The 21,494-nt window shown below is 49.3% G+C and overlaps 1 protein-coding gene across 2 annotated transcripts in view; it reads left to right on the forward strand.

The window, feature by feature from the left end:
- IFT122 (intraflagellar transport 122) overlaps positions 1-21,494 on the forward strand; it is a 90,781-nt gene that overhangs the window by 48,017 nt on the left and 21,270 nt on the right. For both annotated transcript variants that reach the window (XM_073574958.1, XM_073574959.1), the window contains exons 18-24: positions 8,960-9,126; positions 14,512-14,683; positions 15,649-15,751; positions 15,863-16,003; positions 17,350-17,447; positions 17,786-17,886; positions 18,493-18,658. In XM_073574958.1, the coding sequence (XP_073431059.1) occupies positions 8,960-9,126; positions 14,512-14,683; positions 15,649-15,751; positions 15,863-16,003; positions 17,350-17,447; positions 17,786-17,886; positions 18,493-18,658 (948 nt within the window). The remainder of the gene's footprint in view (positions 1-8,959; positions 9,127-14,511; positions 14,684-15,648; positions 15,752-15,862; positions 16,004-17,349; positions 17,448-17,785; positions 17,887-18,492; positions 18,659-21,494) is intronic.

The raw sequence follows: 21,494 nt of genomic DNA on the forward strand, positions 1-21,494 counted from the left end.
TTTATTAGGACATGTTAAAAAAAAGTTTAAAAGAAACCTGATGCGTTTCTGGCACTGTAGTGGCGCCCTTAGTCATAGGATGACCACTACCGTGCGAGAAACGCATCAGGTTTGTTTTCAACTTTTCTAACATGTTCTAATAAAATATTTACATTTTACCCGGATGGTCGTGCTGGAACAAATCTTTTCTTTTCCTATCATGGCTGTGCTCACCATCAGGATCGGCATCCTCCACTGTTATGTAAACTTCAGCCTAAAGGCCCCATTACCCATAACGATGTCCCAGCGATCCCACCAACGATCTGACATGGATGGGATCGCTGGGACATCGTTAGGCTGCTCGCTGGTGAGCTATCACATAAACCACCCCTCCAGCGATCAGGACCAGCGAGCAAGCTCGTTTCCAATGTAAACAGCGGGTATCTAAGAGCCGCACGGCCCTTAGATACCCGCTATTTACATTGGAAACCAGCGTCGCTGATCGCTGGTCTCTCGCTGCCACATGCAGCTATGCGTGCTGGACAGCGGGAGACCAACGATCAAAAAATAGCCCAGGACGATTGAGCGCGATCAGCAATAACCGGCGGGGGGCCGGTCGCTGATCCATGTCACACAGTGATTTCGCTGGCAAGATCGCTGTGGCATCACAAAATCAGCGATCTCGCTGGCTATATCGCTGTGTGTGACGGGGCCTTAATTTGACACTACGTGGAGCTGAGCTCCCTGCCCTCTCCTCCCATTTCTCCTTCGCCTCATTGGGGGACACAGATACTGTGGGTGTATGCTTCTGCCGCTAGGAGGCTGACACTAAGTGAAAAAAAGAGGTTAGCTCCTCCTCTGTCGTATACACCCTTGCCCCTATTGCGGGCGGAACTTAGTTTTTTGCTTAGTGTCCATGGAGGCACACATGTCTGGTTTTGCTCCAGACTATTTTTTTTTTTCTTCCCATGAAGATGAGACAGGGGCGACGGATCCTATTGAAAGGGTCCAATCTCCCCAAACCATCAACGGGCGAATACGCGTTGAGTATAGTCTCCGCGTATCCTTTCCCGCACCGAGGGACATATCTGGGTCTTTTTCCCCAGACTTCTATTTTTCTTCTTTATTTTATGAAGATAAGACAGGGGCAACGCATCCTATTGAAAGAATCCGATTTCCCAAAACCATCAACGGGCGAGCACGTGCGAGTATCCCTCCACGTATCCTCTCCCGCGACGTGGGACATAATGCCGGACTTAGCCCTGTCCACCCCTAGGTAATGAAACCATGGGCTTGCACAGAGGCACAAGACTAGTCTGTGCGGCCCCCACTGCTCCACCAACGCTAGACGGCGGTGCTGCATGGCGGCGGACGGTCCCTCTCCTCGCCCCTGCAGGGGGGACGGAGCTAGGGTGCCTGCACTGTCCAGAAAATTACCCCATGACCTCTACCTGGTGCGCTGGATCTGTAGCGGAGGTTATCGCAGGTATGGAGGACTGGGGAGGGCCCTGCGGCAGCGTTCCGGGAGCTCTTTTGAGAAGGCTCCAGGCTGAAGGTTGTGCTCACCTGGTCCACAGCATTTCCTTTCCTCCCTCCTACCCCCCCAGGCGGGGGCCGCAAGTACAGATGTCGGTCCATGGAGCTGCTCAGAGAAGGGCCGGCGGGATCGCCATGGTTGCGGGGCTGCCCGCGGGCGGGCACGGGTAGAAATTTAGCCCGCGGCTTCAGCCGTGACTAGGCTGCGGGTGGAAGTCCCGGCCCCCGGCGTGATGTCATTTCCGGCGCCGCCCCCAGTGGCTAGAGCGTACGCGAACAAATTGAGCCCCCGGTCTCATTACAGGGTAGGCCGCGACCGGGAGAGGACGACTCGGCCTACTCAGGGGAGAAAGGAGCGCAGGAGAGAGCAGTGCAGAGGCAGCGGCAGGAGCACATGGGGACACAGGATCAGGGTAAGTGCGACCCCCGACCCTGGAGCCGCGCTGCGTGCGATAAAAGGGGGTTTGTTTCCTCCTCCTCCCTTCCCTCAACCCTCTTACAGAAAACAGAGGGGGTTATTGAGCCTGGCAGCAATATGACCGGAAAAGGGAAATCGCACACGTTCCTTTATGCCGCATGCAGTTCCTGTGGGGCCAGTTTTCCACGAGCGCAGAGTAAAAAATTATGTGAAACCTGTGACTCCGAACGCGCCCAGGAGCCCTCCCCTGCGACCGAACCCACAATGCTGGTGTGGGAAGACCGCAGAGGGCAAGGCTCGGGATTCCCGCTGTGCAGCGCCCGGAACCCGACACCTAACAGAACCTCAGTGTCCGTCCTCCACTGCGACCACGACCAATGTGCCAAGCCCCCCAGAGTGGGCCCTATAACTGTCTCCGGTCATGCAATTGAGTCCCTTCAGGCCTCAGGTGGGGGCAGGGACAGTGGCTCGCCGGCCTTAGAGGGGACCTCCACCTCACAAGAGCCTCCGGCCTGCAGGGGCCGCTCTCACTCCAGGCAGACCCGAGGGAAACTAATCCACACTTTGTCGCCCAGTCCATCCGGTGCCTTGGCATCCATAGGTTCTGCTTCTCACTCCCCATCACCAGTGGTTGATAGCGAGCAGACCTCAGATTACAACTCAGACGAGCCCCTTGACCTGGATACTCCAGCGTCACTCGAAACAAGGTATCAGTTTGCTCCGAACCTCCGTAAAAAATGGATGGAATCCCCGATGGTGGATCCTCCGGTTTCGCGCCTAGCCACTAAGACCCTGCTATCCGTCCCTAGTGTTTCCTCAATTAAGGATCCCACGGATCGCCTTATTGAGAGTTTAGATCGCTCAGTATATGAGGCGTCAGGGTCAGCGCTCACTCCTTCATTCACAGCAACTTGGGTAGCCAAGGCTATCATATCATGGTCAGAAACATTAAACAAGGTCGCGCAGGAGCAGGATCTACCTGCAGAGATTTCGGAGGTCGCAGGTCAGATGACGAAGGCTGGAGACTATGTAATCAATGCGTCTTTGGATACAGACAATTGCTCGGCACTTGCTGCCCCTAATGCAATTTCTATCAGAAGAGCCCTGTGGTTAAGGACATGGCGAGCCGATTCTACTTCTAAGAAGTCCTTGACTTCCCTGCCTTATCAGTGCGGCCACTTATTTGGATAGAAGTTGGATCAACTTATCGCCTCCACAGGAGGAAAGAGCGTGTTTCTCCCTCAACAAAAGGTCAAAACGCTGTTTCGTCACCCATTTTCAGGCACATTTCGGGCCTTTCATAACCCCGGGTGGACTACAGCGGCCAATTCCGCCGCCTCAGGCTGCCCCAACCACGATAGGGAGCGGCAGGTCTCATATAGAGCCAACCCATTGGGGAGAATGCATACTCAGCAGCCCAGATCGAGGGGATCCAGATCCAAAAGATCGTCGGCCAAATGACTCGATGCCTTTACCAGACGACACCGGAAAGGTGGGCGGCCGCCTGCTCTGGTTTCACCACGTCTGAGTCAGTCGCTCACGATGCATGGGGAAAGGAATTGGGGCCTCAGGTTACAAGATAGGATTTGTCAGATATCCTCCAAGACGGTTTTTTCTTTTCCAGCTTCCCAGGGTGGATACCCAGGCAAGGCTCTATTGGGAGCCATCAAATCGCTCCAGCACTACGGAGTCATTGTTCCAGTGCCAGAACACGAAAGAGCTCAGGGGTTCTATTCCAACCTTTTTTGCGGTTCCCAAAAATGACGGGTCTGTCAGGCCTGTTTTGGACCTGAAGCTTCTGAACAAATTCATCAGGATCAGACATTTCCGGATGGAGTCTCTCCGTTCAGTCATATCGGCCGTGGAGCAGTGAGAATACTTGGCCTCAATAGACATCCAGGACACATATCTGCATATTCCCATTTTTCCTCCTCATCAGAGGTTTCTACGCTTCGCCATCAGCGATCAACATTTTCAGTTCGTAGCGCTACCCTTCGAGCTAGCCACGGCTCCCAGAGTGTTCACAATGGCTATGGCAGTTGTCATGGCCACACTGCATTCTCGAGGCATAGTCGTCTTGCCTTATCTGGACGACCTCTTGGTCAAGGGCCCGTCAATACGGGCATGCGAGGAAAAGCTCAACATCACGCTAGATACTCTTGCCCGCTTAGGATGGTTGTCAATGCAAAGAAGTCATCCCTTGTGCCAGCTCAGAGGATCTCCTTCCTAGGAATGATCTTCGACACTTGCCGAGGGTTGCTAATTCTCCCTCAGGTAAAGGCGCAAGCTCTCCGGCAGGGAGTCCGGACACTTCGCCAACCAGTCCCTCATACCATCCAATCCGGGATAAGGATTCTAGGGAAAATGGTGGCAGCAATGGAAGCGATACCTGTCGCCCAGTTCCACCTTCGTCCCCTGCAGCACGCCCTCTTGTCAGCCTGGGACAAGAATCCTTTCACGCTCGATCGGCGGTGCCGACTGTCCTCTCAAGTCAGGCAGTCGCTCGGATGGTGGATAGCCAGTTCCTCTCTGGCCCAGGGGAAACCTTTCCTCCCAGATCATTGGCTGGTAATGACAACCGACGCCAGTCTCCTCGGTGGGGGAGCGGTGTTTCGCCACCACACAACACAGGAACGGTGGTCGCCACAGGAGGCACGCCCCCCGATCAACTTATTGGAGATACGAGCAATTCGGCTGGCTCTGCAGAAGTCTCATCACTTTCTAGCAGGCCGCCCCGTCCGGATTCAATTGGACAACACCACGGCGGTGGCTTACGTAAATCATCAAGGGGGCACCCACAGCAGAGCAACCATGCGCAAGGCGGGGCACGTTCTTCAGTGGGCCGAAGCAAACCACTCGGTGATTTCGGCTGTCCACATTCTGGGGCGTGGAAGATTGGGCGGCAGACTTTCTCAGCCGGCAGGGTCTTGCATCCGGAGAGTGGTCTCTACATCCCAAAGTTTTTCAGCAGATTTGTCAACTGTGGGGAGCTCCGGATGTGGACCTGATGGCTTCCAGAGTGAATGCCAAGGTGCCCGCATATGTCGCTCAGGCCAGGGACCCGCAGACATTCGCGGTGGATGTGTTGGTTCTGCCATGGAACCAGTTTCGCCTCCCATATCTATTTCCCCCACTGCCACTACTTCCAAGAGCCATCAAAAAGATCAAGACGGAAGGGGTGCCGGCGATTCTGCTGGCCCCAGACTGGCCCCGTCGAGCGTGGGACGCAGATCTAATGCAGCTGCTCGCCGACGTTCCTTGGCGCCTGCCAGAGCGCCCAGATCTACTGTCTCAAGGGCCGATTTGCCACCCGAACTCAGGGACCCTGTGTTTGACGGCATGGCCGTTGAATCTTGGATTCTAACCCAGGCAGGGTTCGGGAGCGAGGTGGTCGCTAGAATGATTAGCGCCCGGAAGCCTGCTTCAGCATGAATTTACCACCACACCTGGAAGGTGTTCTTTGCTTGGTATCAAGGCCGCAGTGTTTCTCCGCTGAGATTCTCGATCTCCAACATCTTGGCTTTTCTGCAGTCGGGCTTAGAGAGCCCGGATAGCTCAGTCAATAGAGCATTAGACTCGGGATTTGCCCCAAGTTCCCTCAGGAGACAGATATCGGCCTTATCCGTCCGGTTCCAGCGCAGAATTGCTGTCAATTTGCAGGTGAAGACTTTTTCATTCAGGGAGTCTCCCACTTGGTACCTCCCTATAAGGCGCCTATGGACGCCTGGGACCTTAATATGGTCCTAAGTGTTCTGCAGGAAGCTCCATTTGAACCGCTTCAGGATATCTCTTTGAGGTACCTTTCCTGGAAAGTGGTGTTCCTAGTGGCCGTCACTTCCATCAGGCGGGTTTCAGAGCTGGCGGCCCTATCCTGTCGAGCTCCGTTCCTCACTTTCCATAAGGATAAGGTGGTCCTCAGACCAGCCCCTCCTTTTCTGCCGAAGGTCGTGTCCTCTTGTCACATTAATGAAGATGTTATTTTGCCTTCATTTTTTCCAGCACCGGTGCACCATGTGGAAAAGGCTCTTCATACGTTAGACCTAGTAAGGGCCCTCCGGAGGTACGTGTCGCGGACGGCACCCTTTCGTCAGACGGACACGCTGTTCGTGCTCCCTGAAGGGCGCAGGAAGGGACTCGCTGCCTCAAAATCGACCATAGCCAGATGGATTCGTTTGACTATTCAGGAGTCCTACCGCATTAGAGGCACGCTGATTCCAGCAGGGATCAGAGCGCACTCTACCCGGGCAGTGGGTGCCTCTTGGGCGCTTCGCCACCAGGCTTCGATGGAACAGGTTTGCAAGGCAGCAACATGGTCCAGCCTGCACACATTTGCCAAACATTATAATATCCATGCTCAGGCCTCGGCGGATGCGAGCCTGGGTAGAAGAATTTTCCAAGCAGCAGTGGCGCACCTTTTAAACAAGAGGTGCATGTAGCTTGGATCGGTGAGTCAATCTCCCACCCAGGGACTTCTTTAGGACGTCCCACAGTATCTGTGTCCCCCACTGAGGCGAAGGAGAAACATGGATTTTTGTGATAACTCACCGTAAAATCCTTTTCTCCGATGCGCTCATTGGGGGACACAGCACCCGCCCTATTATCCAGTTGGCTCTGTTTTTGTTTAGTTAATACGCATTTATTTATGTGATATAAGGGTGGTCCTTTTCTGGACATGTTGTACCTGTATTAAGGCTGATTTTGTTGTCCTCCTACTGCTTTGGCACCAAACTGAGTTCCGCCCGCAATAGGGGCGAGGGTGTATATGACGGAGGAAGAGCTAACCTCTTTTTTTCACTTAGCGTCAGCCTCCTAGCAGCAGAAGCATACACCCACAGTATCTGTGTCCCCCAATGAGCGTCCCAGAGAAAAGGATTTTATAAAGACGTGGCATGTCACTGTCATAGGCATTCACTTAATAATCGGAAAGGATCCGACCTCAGTGAGAATTAGTGGCTGCTGCCTTGGGATAGTGTTGTTTCACTTTTTCTTCACAGTCACCCGCATTCAAGTGAATAGGGTCATCTTCAGTTCTCTGCACGGTCTGGTGGCCAAAGAGATGCATAGCATTCCTATTTCGGTGCTCCTTCCCCTCGGGGGGAATCATAGAAGTTGGTCCTCCACTGATGATCAAATAAGGGCAGCAATATAGCAATGTACAAGTTTGTGACCACCTTGGCAGCTCCTATTAAAGTCAGCAGAAGCCACAGACGGTTACTGTACATCCTTCCTTACCTTTTCTTTTTGGCTAAGTATATCCAAAGATGACCAGAAAAATAATTCTAGCTTATTCATTTTTTTCTTTCAAAGCTGATTGTCTCTTGCCACTTTTCTTGGTCAATTTTCTTGGGGAGAATCGGGCTGTGTAAGAAGTAGATTGATGCGTTTTCCCGCATGTAAAAGCAATGACCCCATATGCACTTCAGGGGGTCCATGAGTGGGCAGCGGTCACAAGCGGCCATCAGAGGCACATGATACAATGCATGTCCTTGCTCAGCCTGTCCCTGCTCATTTATGGAGGGGAATACTTAATACCACGTTGTAGGTAACACTCGGCACCTCTGCAGTCAGGACCTCCGGTTACCGAAGCAGCATCATTATTTGGCACATTTCCTATTGGGGTCTCAGACATTGAAGCTGTTATGAGGTGTGTGAAAATGTGCACAACCTCTGCTGACAAGTTCTGCAGATTCCATCAGGGACACGCTACAAATGAATGGAGGAACATGGGGAAGATTTCTAGCTACAACCAATGTATTAAAATCTGAACCATCAGCCTCACCGGACTTTGTATTAGCATATGGCTTATTACAGAGCAGCAGGTCCTGGGAAAACACACACACGTACCTATATATATATATAAAATTGAATGTGTGTGTGTGTATCACCAACCAATCACGAAGCATATTTCATTTCACCAGAGCTGTTCAAATGAAGCTGAGCTGTGATTGGTTGCTATGAGCAACAGTTTTCCCTCTCCAGAAAACACCTCAGCAGACACTGACATGGTGGGAGAAATCTAGCATCCCTGGGAACATAAGCTTCAAGCCATTGTCTGCCCCCCAGAAAGGAGCAGAGAGCATGTGACAGAAATGAATCCCCCCCTCCCGTGCCCATATACACATCACATATCCTCCATCCTATAGGCACATCTTCCCTCTTAAAGGGATCATTGGTACGAAAGTGAGGGCAAGTCCATACAGCGCTTTGGTTCTGACTCCAGGCCTCTCTTAAAGGGATCCCCGGTATGGAAGTTAGGACTGTTCCTCTCAGCTCTGTGGTTCTGACCACAGGGTCTCTTAAAGGGATCATTGGTATGGAAGTTAGGGCAATTCCACTAAGCACTCTGGTTCCGATCCCAGGCCCCTCTTAAAGGGATCCCAGGTACGGAAGTGAGGGCAGATTCACTCTGCGCTTTGGTAGCGACCCCAGGCCTCTCTTAAAGGAATCTCCGGTATGGAAGTTAGGGCAAATCCCTCAGTGCTCTGATTCTGATCCCAGGCTTCTGTTAAAGGGATCATTGGCATGGAAGTCAGGGCAAATCCATCCAGTGCTTTGGTTCTAACCCCATGCCTCTCTTAAAGGGATCCCCGGTATGGAAGTTAGGGCAATTCCACTCAGCGTTCTGGTACTGACTCAGGCTCTCTTAAAGGGATCTCCTGTATGGAAGTTAGGGTAAATCCCTCAGCATTCTGATTCTCACCCCTGGCTTATATTAAAGGGATCATTGGTATGGAAGTCAGGGCAAATCCACTCAGCGCTCTGATTCTCACCCCTGGCTTATATTAAAGGGATCATTAGTATGGAAGTCAGGGCAAATCCACTCAGCGCTCTGGTTCTGACGCCAGGCTTCTCTTAAAGGGATCCCCAATATGGAAGTTAGGGCCAATCCGCTCAGCGATCTGGTTCTGACCCCAGGCTGATGGGATGATGTGGGATATTAGGGGAGTGGTGCTTTCCCCATGCCATAGTCAGGCAGGCCGCTAACTCCTCTCTGTACCATACACTGTCACGTTGGCTCTCTTTCAGGATTTCTTGGGATCTGGAGACCCAAAAGAGACTAAGACTCTGATCACCAAGCAAGCTGACTGGGCCCGCAATATCCGGGAGCCAAAAGCGGCAGCTGAGATGTATCTGTCAGCCGGAGAGCACATGAAGGCCATCGAGCTGAGCGGGGACCACGGCTGGGTGGAGATGTAAGACCAATAGTAGCAGCTGAATACAGCACTGGGTCAATACAGGATAAGTAATGTAATTTATGTACACAGTGACCGCACCAGCAGAATAGTGAGTGCAGCTCTGGTGTATAATACAGGATGTAACTCAGGATCAGTAATGTAATGTATGTACACAGTGACTGCACCAGCAGAATAGTGAGTGCAGCTCTGGTGTATAATACAGGATGTAACTCAGGATCAGTAATGTAATGTATGTATGCAGTGACTGCACCAGCAGAATAGTGAGTGCAGCTCTGGGGTATAATACAGGATGTAACTCAGGATCAGTAATGTAATGTATGTACACAGTGACTGTACCAGCAGAATAGTGAGTGCAGCTCTGGAGTATAATACAGGATGTAACTCAGGATCAGTAATGTAATGTATGTACACAGTGACTGCACCAGCAGAATAGTGAGTGCAGCTCTGGAGTATAATACAGGATGTAACTCAGGATCAGTAATGTATGTACACAGTGACAGCACCAGCAGAATAGTGAGTGCAGCTCTGGAGCATAATACAGGAGGTAACTCAGGATCAGTAATGTAATGTATGTACACAGTGACAGCACCAGCAGAATAGTGAGTGCAGCTCTGGAGCATAATACAGGAGGTAACTCAGGATCAGTAATGTAATGTATGTACACAGTGACTGCACCAGCAGAATAGTGAGTGCAGCTCTGGAGTATAATACAGGATGTAACTCAGGATCAGTAATGTAATGTATGTACACAGTGACTGCACCAGCAGAATAGTGAGTGCAGCTCTGGATTATAATACAGGATGTAACTCAGGATCAGTAATGTATGTACACAGTGACAGCACCAGCAGAATAGTGAGTGCAGCTCTGGAGCATAATACAGGAGGTAACTCAGGATCAGTAATGTAATGTATGTACACAGTGACAGCACCAGCAGAATAGTGAGTGCAGCTCTGGAGCATAATACAGGAGGTAACTCAGGATCAGTAATGTAATGTATGTACACAGTGACTGCACCAGCAGAATAGTGAGTGCAGCTCTGGAGTATAATACAGGATGTAACTCAGGATCAGTAATGTATGTACACAGTGACTGCACCAGCAGAATAGTGAGTGCAGCTCTGGATTATAATACAGGATGTAACTCAGGATCAGTAATGTATGTACACAGTGACAGCACCAGCAGAATAGTGAGTGCAGCTCTGGATTATAATACAGGATGTAACTCAGGATCAGTAATGTATGTACACAGTAACAGCACCAGCAGAATAGTGAGTGCAGCTCTGGAGCATAATACAGGATGTAACTCAGGATCAGTAATGTAATGTATGTACACAGTGACTGCACCAGCAGAATAGTGAGTGCAGCTCTGGAGCATAATACAGGAGGTAACTCAGGATCAGCAATGTAATGTATGTACACAGTGACTGCACCAGCAGAATAGTGAGTGCAGCTCTGGAGTATAATACAGGATGTAAATCAGGATCAGTAATGTAGTGTATGTACACACTGTCTGCACCAGTAGAATAGTGAGTGCATCTCTGGGGTATAATGCAGGATGTAACTCAGGATCAGTAATGTATGTGCACAGTGACTGCACCAGCAGAATAGTGAGTGCAGCTCTGGAGCATAATACAGGAGGTAACTCAGGATCAGCAATGTAATGTATGTACACAGTGACTGCACCAGCAGAATAGTGAGTGCAGCTCTGGAGTATAATACAGGATGTAAATCAGGATCAGTAATGTAGTGTATGTACACACTGTCTGCACCAGTAGAATAGTGAGTGCAGCTCTGGGGTATAATGCAGGATGTAACTCAGGATCAGTAATGTATGTGCACAGTGACTGCACCAGCAGAATAGTGAGTGCAGCTCTGGGGTATGTTACAGGATGTTACTCAGGATCAGTAATGTAATGTATGTGCACAGTGACTGCACCAGCAGAATAGTGAGTGCAGCTCTGGAGTATAATACAGGAAGTGTGACATCTAGTGGCAGTGTCTGGACACTCCTCAGCCCTATCCATGTTTCTGATGGGGATACTGTTCGGTTTAGCAGATAGACCTCTCGGTATGTACAGAGTGCGCCGCTCAGGTCCCCCAGTACTGAGGTGTCAGGATCACCTGATTATTGGGCACATGGGCAGAACAATAAGTTACCTAAGACTGAGAACGGCTTTCAGCTGGCATTAATTTCCGGCCCTGTAGCCTTCACCCTCTGACCAGCCCCCGTGCGATGCGTCCTCTGCGAGGCTCCGAGTAGAGAATAACAGGCCTCCCCCATCGTCCAGCTGCTCTGACGTTCCTCGGTTATCTTTAGCCTTTTGTTTTGCTTTATACCTGAAAAACAAGTGGAAATAAAAGCCGAGCAGGAAGAGGGTTATTTGCAGCCGGACCCTATTTCCTGACCGGTCTCGTCCCTTCGCTCATCTTTTCCACTTCCAGGAGGAAATGTTCCTTATGTTCCAGGTCCGGGCTCAGCTCACATCATGTTTATGGTCTGTGCCGGGGACATAAAGACTTTTTCAAGCAACTGAAGGTATAAAGGCTTTACTGAAAGATCTGAAAACTTGTATGATTTTCAAAGGACTTTGCTGCCCCCTCCACCCCCCAAATAAGATCCTGGCAGCCCCAATGATCAGCAATGGGGTCAGCTGTGATCTTTACATTACCTGTGACCACATGTTCGGTTTCCATGCAGCACCACCACTGGAAAGGATAACCTCTTACAGACATATGACCCCCTGGTACGTCATATGCCGGCTCCCTGACTTTGATGCGGGCCCACATACTGAGCCCGCATCTTTCCCGGCAGATGATGCCTGTATTATTCAACCATCATCTGCCTCTGCCGTGGGTGGAGTGGAGCGCTGCTCGTGGCTGTTAACACATTCCGGCAGTGAGGCCCGTCACTCCACATACCCATTGGCACACCCATGACATGATCGCAGGGACGCCGATGGATTGTCATGACAGCCAGGGGTCTGCTGAAGACCCCTGTGACTGTCATCACATTACTTATTTCATAGGAGATCATGATTTTCTCAGTAAAAAGCGAAAATAAAAGTTTTTAAAAAATCTGAAAAAAATAATCTTAAAGTTCAAGTCATCCCCCTTTCCCCCCATTAAATGTTAAGTAATAAAAAAAAATAACACACATATTTGGTATCTCTGCATTCGTAAAAGTCCGATCTATGAATATATAAAGTACATTAATCCAATCGGAAAGCAGCGTAACGAGAAAAGGAATATAAACATGAGAATTGCAGTTTTTCGGCCACTGCAACAACACAAAAAAAATGAAATAGCAGGCGATCCAAACATCTTATGTGCCTCAAAGTGATACTGATAAAAACGGCTCTCGGAAAATGGCGGCAAAAGTAAAAAATTTTAATTTTTTAATTTTTTTTTTACAAATCTCTGAATGTTTTTCACCACTTAAAATAAAAACAATGCATGTTTGGTATCTGCGTACTCGTACTGACCTGCAGAATCCTATTCCTAGGTCATTTTTACCGTAAAATAAAAGCTTTAAATAAAAAAAAAAAAAAAAACATTGCGGAATTGCTTTTATTTTGCTATTTTGCTGCACTTCGAGTTTTTCCCGATTTCGTATTTGATAAAATGGATGTTGTCCTTCAAAGGTACATCTTGTGCCGCAAAAAGCAGGCCCTCGTACAGTTATAAGGGGATAAGTATTACATGGAGCCCATTGAAGCCAGTCAGCTTTGTGGGTGGTCTCTGTAGATGAGGTCTTTGAAGGGACGGTGTCACTTGCTAGCTTCTTCTGCTTCGTCTGTCCACCCACCATGTACTAAGCTGTGATACCCATCAGCCCTCCACAGTCACGTCACAGGCGCGCCGAGAGACACGGGGAAGGTTGTAAAATTAAATCTGAACGAAAGTAGGAACATTTCCTGGTAGCAGAAGAGCAGCGAGGGGAGCGGGGTCTGAAACCAGGTCCCTCATTATCGTCCCCCCGCAGAGACGCTCCAGAGAGGATCCTCACATTGGATTTTCTGTTTGCACGCACTCCATAGCTTCACATGTGCATGTAGTTATGTAGCGGTACGTAGTGTACTTGTATATGTAGTTATCTAGCAGTATGTAGTATATGTGTACATGTAGAAATGTAGTGCTGCGTAGTGTACGTGTATATGTAGTTATCTAGCAGTATGTAGTGTACGTGTAGTTATGTAGCGCTACGTAGTGTACTTGTATATGTAGTTATCTAGCAGTATGTAGTATATGTGTACATGTAGTTATGTAGCGCTATGTAGTGTACGTGTATATGTAGTTATCTAGCAGTATGTAGTGTACGTGTAGTTATGTAGCGCTACGTAGTGTACATGTATATGTAGTTATCTAGCAGTATGTAGTATATGTGTACATGTAGTTATGTAGCGCTATGTAGTGTACGTGTATATGTAGTTATCTAGCAGTATGTAGTGTACGTGTAGTTATGTAGCGCTACATAGTGTACGTGTATATGTAGTTATCTAGCAGTATGTAGTGTACGTGTAGTTATGTAGCGGTACGTAGTGTACGTGTATATGTAGTTATCTAGCAGTATGTAGTATATGTGTACATGTAGTTATGTAGCGCTATGTAGTGTACGTGTATATGTAGTTATCTAGCAGTATGTAGTGTACGTGTAGTTATGTAGCGCTACATAGTGTACGTGTATATGTAGTTATCTAGCAGTATGTAGTGTACGTGTAGTTATGTAGCGGTACGTAGTGTACTTGTATATGTAGTTATCTAGCAGTATGTAGTGTACGTGTAGTTATGTAGCGCTACATAGTGTACTTGTATATGTAGTTATCTAGCAGTATGTAGTGTACGTGTAGTTATGTAGCGCTACATAGTGTACTTGTATATGTAGTTATCTAGCAGTATGTAGTGTACGTGTAGTTATGTAGCGCTACGTAGTGTACTTGTATATGTAGTTATCTAGCAGTATGTAGTGTACATGTAGTTATGTAGCGCTATGTAGTGTACGTGTATATGTAGTTATCTAGCAGTATGTAGTGTACATGTAGTTATGTAGCGCTACATAGTTTTACTTGTTCATGCTACGTAGTGTACGTGTACATTTAGTTATGTAGCGGTACGCAGTGTGCATGTACATGTAGTTATGTAGCGCTACATAGTGTACGTGTAGTTATGTTGTGGTGCGTGGTGTACATGTAGTTATGTGGCAGTATTTTTCCTGCTCCCGTAGAGCTGCATTATTTTGGTGGGTTTTCGGAGGGCTATCTATCATACATGTATCGTACATACTTGTCATTACTTAGTGCAGGTTGCCGCTCATAGTCACAGCTGATGTTTTTACTTTTGGGTAGATGCACTAAGGTCAATGTGAATTGTCACATCTCACCTGCAGGCTGATAGACATCGCGAGGAAGCTGGACAAAGCGGAGCGGGAGCCGCTGTCGAGGTGCGCTCACTACTTCAAAAAGCTGCAGCATCATGGCTACGCGGCCGAGACGTACTTGAAGATCGGGGATCTGAAGGCGCTGGTCCTGCTGCACGTGGAGACACAGCACTGGGAGGAGGTGGGTGCCAGATCTGGATTGGGGACCTCAGCGAGATCCTGCACCTTCGTAAGGAACGTCCTCACTAGTGGCTGTAGGGACCCAGTGCTCGTTTACATCACATCCATCACCAGCACTAATCATGGAGCCCGCCAGACTGGCTATAGGCTTCATGGTAGAGACTGTGCTATGGCGCAGGGCATGGTCTGCGGGAAGGTAAAGGGTCTGAGCTGAACACCAGCAGCAGATGATGTCTTCTTACAGTTTTCCAAACTTTAGGATTTATTATTATCTGTTTGTGTTAAAACCAGAGCAGACCCCAATGGGAATTAAGACCTCACGTCCCTAAACTCATTTAGACCCCAGTTGAGACCCCATAATAGATCCTTAACATGAATAGACTCTGTGCCTCACTTTTAATTTACCGTACTCCAGATGAGCCGTCTAAAATGTATTGTCCCTTAAAATAAAATGCTAAAAGTAACCAGACCTTGGACCCAAAGCCACAGAAATTAATTCAGAACCAGAACAGACCCCAACATAATTTAGACCACACGGGACCCTAAAATTGGTCAGAGACCCTAAAACTGCTTTGAGCAGGGGGTTGGACCAGATGGCCCAGGAGGTCCCTTCCAACTCTACGATTCTATGATTCTATGATTAATTAATAAAAGCATCCGAGCTCCATGACCCAGACCAGTCCATGGCCACCGTCCGGACCTTGTGTGCAAGACCCAGAGTCCTGCTAGATACATGAAGACCCCATCCTCCTCCAGTGCATGTACGAGGCCCCAGCTCACGCCGCCGACATCACTTACACTCTAATTGTTTTACTACTTTTAAGATGAGAAATTGAGAATTCCCGCAGGGCAGAATCAGGACAAGATGTATGCTGTAAAGTGGCCCCCTGTGCGACCCCTGGGGGTCCGTGTGCTCCTATCACATCGCTCTCCTGTCAGTCACGCAGTGTCATTGTCTATTTCCAGGCATTTGCTTTAGTGGAGAAATATCCAGAATACAGGGACGAGGTGTACGTTCCATACGCACAATGGCTGGCAGAAAACGACCGCTTTGAAGAAGCTCAGAAGGGTCAGTATGCCACCATGTGCAATTCTGCTTCCTCCTGATGATGGCGTCCATTGGTAACGGCTGCCGCAATGTGTCCACCACAACTCTCACTATCCTCTGTCCTTTTAATAGCCTTCCACAAAGCTGGACGCCAGGATGAAGCTGTCAGGGTCCTGGAGCAGCTTACCCACAATGCCGTGGTGGAAAGCAGATTTAATGACGCATCTTATTATTACTGGATGCTGTCTATGCAGTGCCTGGATATTGCACAAGGTGAGAGAGGCTTTACTGTCCTATAGTGTAGGTTCTGCATTAAACGTTGCTCCTCACATGCTGTTTATGGGAGCGATGCTGCAGAATCGGGGGAGAGAGGCCCTGGACAACGTACATGTACACAGACATACAGGCTGTATGGATGGGAACCATTTATGTATCTAGCTATATACCATGTACCCCGTACACCCAATACATATTATACATACGCTATTCTATATGGAGGGAGCAGATGCCATGCTAAGTACCTTTATATTTCTCTATAGCCATAGGTTTTCCTCTGCCTATAACGTTGCTTATGTCCGAGGTGTCCATTGAAGGTGTATGACAGGATTTACTCTCCATACATACCTCCAACGTACGCTGTGTATTCACCCTTACTGTTGGATTCGCACATATTTTTACATGGCAGTTGCAGTCACTGTCCATGTACGGACCACAATCCAAATGCAGGGTCTCCAGACCCGAACTAGCAGCCTCATATATACATATCCTGTTATATTTCCCGGATCCGCTCATTCCTCAACCATGAAACCACAAAAACACTAGTGCATGCTCTTATCTCCCGCCTCGACTACTGCAACCTCCTTTTCTCTGGCCTCCCCTCTAGCACTGTGGCTCCGCTCCAGTCCATCCTACACTCTGCTGCCCGACTAATCCACCTGTCTCCCCGCTATTCCCCAGCCTCCCCCCTATGCCTCCTTCTCTACTCCCGACTTAACTCTTCTTCCCACAACCGCATACAAGGCTTCTCCCGTGCTTCCCCCATACTCTGGAACTCTCTGCTGCAACACATCAGACTCTCACCATCAACGGAAACCTTCAAGAAGAACCTGTTCCGACAAGCCTACAGCCTGCAATGATCCTCGGTCTACTGAACCACCGCCCAACCAGCTCTACCCTCTCCTAGTGTATCCTCACCCATCCCTGTAGACTGTGAGCCCACGCAGGCAGGGTCCTCTCTCCTTCTGTACTTGTGTGTCCCTTGTCTTACACATGTTTGTTATACTTGTCTATATTTCCCCTTTTCCCATGTAAAGCGCCATGGAATAAATGGCGCTATATAAATGCATAATAATAATAATAATTTTGGGTCTGTGCACAGACCATGAAACCCAGACATGAACTCGTCTTAACCCTTTGTATTTCTGCTTCCAGCATATCCTCAGTAAAACATTAAAAGTCCCATTTATTCGGCATAAACGGTCTGTTCATCACATGAGATTTAAGAGATCATTTCATGGCGGTTCAGCGACAGATCTGTCAGCGACACCAGACATTAACATCTGCAGGTTTTACAGGAAGCTTCATGTTGTGTTAACAACTCTGTTTATTCCTTCCTGCAGATAATGAGGAGAAGCAGGACGCCATGCTGCACAAGTTTCACTATTTCCAGCATCTGGCTGAACTTTACCATGCCTACCACTCCATTCAGAGATACACAGTGAGTATCCGGGCAATGCCCAATGTAATGGTGACTACTGAATAACTGATACCCCCAGAATAGGTGCTAACGTGTGGATCGGTGGGGTCTAACTGCTGGGACCCCTACCGATCCTCAAGTACAGTCCTCGGCTCCGTCCCATTGAGCATGCATAGAGCAGGGACCACGCATGTACCACCACTGCTCCATTTTATATGATGGGTTGCAGCCCCTGCGGTCTTAAGCTCAGCCATTGTCACTGAGCATCTGTAGCTTCCATAGATTAGCGTCGTGTCCAGGCACATTTCTGTTTATAGATTTTTGCACCATTCTTATCATTCTCTGTTTTTCTCTTTCAGGATGAGCCTTTTAGTTCTCACTTACCAGAGACATTATTCAATATCTCCAGATTCCTGCTGCACAGTCTGACCAAAGAGAGTCCCCTGGGAATATCCAAAGTGTATCCTTTATCTCAGAGTATTGTTCTCTACGTATACCAGCGATACATTCCCGAGGTTTATTGTTACAGGGACAGAAAAACATGGCTACTTTTATATATAGTGTGCAGGTTGCATCTGGCTCTATTGAGGTGAATGGGGCTGAGCTGCAATACCACACGTAAACCGTAGACAGATGTGGTGCTGTTTTTGGAAGAAAGCAGCCATGTTTTTCTAATTTTGTACATGCCCTTTTAAAGGGGTAACCCAATAAAAATGTGTTATCATGTATCCACTGAATAGATGATAATTTTAAAGATTGAGGTGGGTCTGACCTCTGGGACATGCACTCGATTGCCACTTTTATGCCCATAAGAATGGAGCTATAGTGTACATGCCCGACCACCGCTCCATTCACTATCCATGGAGCAACCAGAAAAAGCCGGAAGTTGCACTTATCAATTCCAATTGGAGTGAACTGAACCGTAATTGGACATGTGCTTCGTCGCTCCTTTCATATGGGGATAATAGGCCCCCGTTTTGCTGATCACTACAGGTCCCAGAGGTCAGTCACCTCTCCTGTGGTTAGGTGTCTCTCATGCCACATCCTCCTTGACAGAAGTCATCAGAAACACTTTGTACACACTGGCCAAACAAAGTAAGGCCCTGGGTGCCTATAAACTCGCCCGGCACGTGTACGAGAGACTCCAAGGTCTCCGGATTCCCAACAAATTCCAGGAGTCTATCGAGCTGGGAATTCTGACTATCCGCTCCAAACCATTCCATGACAGTGAGGTAAGTGTGTGACTAAGGGGTCTACATGGGGAGGATCCGCCAAATCATATTCCCCATCGGCATGCTAGGATGCATGCAGTGTATAGGCCAAAAGGGGCATTCAGTGTCTATCAACTCTGGTTGGAAAAATAATGTATACCGTGCGGTTTCCTTTTTTTTCCATAAGTCCACTACATACAAATGGCAGCTTAAGCATGTACACATAGTAAAAGAAATTTAAACTGTAATACAGCAACGTCTTCCCTAATCATGAGAGTGATCGCAGATCCTGTCTTGCAGGGTGCACTCACTTCCATAATCATGAGTGATCCATGCCTACAGGGTGCAGTGACTTCCATGATCATGAGTGATCCACGCCTTCAGGGTGCAGTGACTTCCATAATCATGACTGATCCAAGTCTTCAGGGTGCACTGACTTCCATGACGATGAGGGAGTATGAGCTTAATTTTGACAGGTTTTGGTTGCGTGTTACACAGAGGTTTGGATTGCCATCTCTGTCCTTGTGTCTGCAGCCATGTTCCTTGGCAGATTGTGTGGTCTCTGCATTACACGGCAGTCATTGAACTCAGTAAATCACATTAGTGCCAGGTTTGCCTCCGCCATAGTTAAGCTTTCTCGCACATGGTGGTATAACATTGGTGGTATGGCTTGGGCACACAGCTGGCTATGGGTCTGCAGACATGTAATGTGGCCTTGTCAGGCTGAGCCAGAGGTTGTAAATCACGTTCTCTACATCTCAGCATCTGTTTGTGTGTTTAAGGGAAGGTATCGGACAGTGGGATTTATCGCTCTGCGACTCATTAATGACGGCTCTGATGCATCATCGGGGCCGTGATCCTGAAGTATTTCCAGGACTATATGCCCAAGTATGGCGCTCTATAAATACAGCAGCCATGTAAATGAGAAATACACGCCGTCCTCAGAGGGAGCGTCTCCTGCTATTTGGGCTACATGAATAGATTTCCTCACCGTGACTGGGTTGGAGCTCGGCATCTGATTTTGGTATTATTATTTTTGTCATTATATCGGTAACATATCGCACATGCTTCAGATTACGAGGTCATGTAGACCTCAGCAAATCTGTCCATGCACCCTTCACAAAAGGGACCCCAGTAAGATGGAGGAAGGTTCAGCGGCAGAAACTTCTGCACCAAATCTGTCACATGCGACTCTGTACCCAATGAGACTCCTTCGGTGTAAACGTCCCTTTAATTAAGCTCAGAGAGGTGACATGAATTGGCTCCGGCGGATCCGTCCACTTCCCGGCTTTATTATGTTGGACGGCTTGTTTAATGCTCATATAAACATCTGTCATCTGCGCTTCGCTTCCCAAAATATACTGCCGGCGCTGTGGAGCTCACCTAGAATAAATCATTATCTAATTAGGCCGCGGCGGGGAGGGGGTTAATGTCCGCGCTGGAACGCACATCTGTTTCCACTAAGCGTTCCCAGTTGCCAGAGAATTACACAGAAGATTTTTGAGGTCACACAGAACGGCGGGAGCGTCGGCAGAGCGGCCGGGGACGCGGAGTAAAGACGGGTTCAAGGTCCCGGCTGTGGCGTCACTTCATTCCGCCGCCGTATCTGATTTATGCTGAGATTTCTGCGCTGAGATGTCAGGCGGCCACTAGGACCACGTCCCATGGTGCAAAGCAAGAGGTACCAGGGTAGGGGCAACTCAGTGATAACAGAAACTACTACTCCCATCAGCCAGCAGGATACCTATCTTATTAGCTGACAAGGATAAGCAAGACACCCCTGGGGTGATCAGCTTTATTGATTGACAGCAAGTGCTGAACCATTGGTCCAAAACTGCAGCGCTGCGAATCATTTCCCGATCAGCTGACTTGTATTATGGCTGATAGAGGAATGTACACCAGTACGTCGCATAGACCAGTTTATCACCTGCAACATTCTGGTTTTTAGGGGCGAATCCAAGTTATTGGAAGGGAAGTAAATGTGTGGTTGTCTCCAGTACAGTTTATGGCGAAGCTCAGGAAAATTTTCAGTACAAGTTTCCACCAGCAGCTTTGATATTTTTACTAAGCAGAGCGCGCACCGCGGTCACAAGTTACCCAAGGCGTAGTGCACAGACGTCACGCCCTGCCTCCTCCGACAGGTGTGGTCGCGCTCTGCCTCCTCCGACAGGTGTGGCCGGGCTCTGCCTCCTCCGACAGCTGTTGCCGCGCTCTGCCTCCTCCGACAGGTGTGACCGCGCTCTGCCTCCTCTTACAAGTGTGGCCGCGCTCTGCCTCCTCCGACAGGTGTGGCCGCGCTCTGCCTCCGACGACAGGTGTGGCCGGGCTCTGCCTCCGACGACAGGTGTGGCCGGGCTCTGCCTCCTCCGACAGGTGTGGCCGCGCTCTGCCTCCGACGACAGGTGTGGCCGGGCTCTGCCTCCGACGACAGGTGTGGCCGGGCTCTGCCTCCGACGACAGGTGTGGCTGGGCTTTGCCTCCTCCGACAGGTGTGGCCGGGCTCTGCCTCCTCCGACAGGTGTGGCCGGGCTCTGCCTCCGACGACAGGTGTGGCCGCGCTCTGCCTCCTCCGACAGGTGTGGCCGCGCTCTGCCTCCTCCGACAGGTGTGGCCGCGCTCTGCCTCCTCCGACAGGTGTGGCCGCGCTCTGCCTCCTCCGACAGGTGTGGCCGCGCTCTGCCTCCTCCGACAGGTGTGGCCGCGCTCTGCCTCCTCCGACTGGTATGTCCGCGCTCTGCCTCCTCCGACAGGTGTGGCCGGGCTCTGCCTCCTCCGACAGGTGTGGCCGCGCTCTGCCTCCTCCGACAGGTGTGGCCGCGCTCTGCCTCCTCCGACAGGTGTGGCCGCGCTCTGCCTC

This window comes from Dendrobates tinctorius, unplaced genomic scaffold (assembly GCF_039654945.1).
Source record: "Dendrobates tinctorius isolate UK_male_01 unplaced genomic scaffold, ASM3965494v1 ptg000041l, whole genome shotgun sequence".
NCBI lineage: Eukaryota > Metazoa > Chordata > Amphibia > Anura > Dendrobatidae > Dendrobates > Dendrobates tinctorius.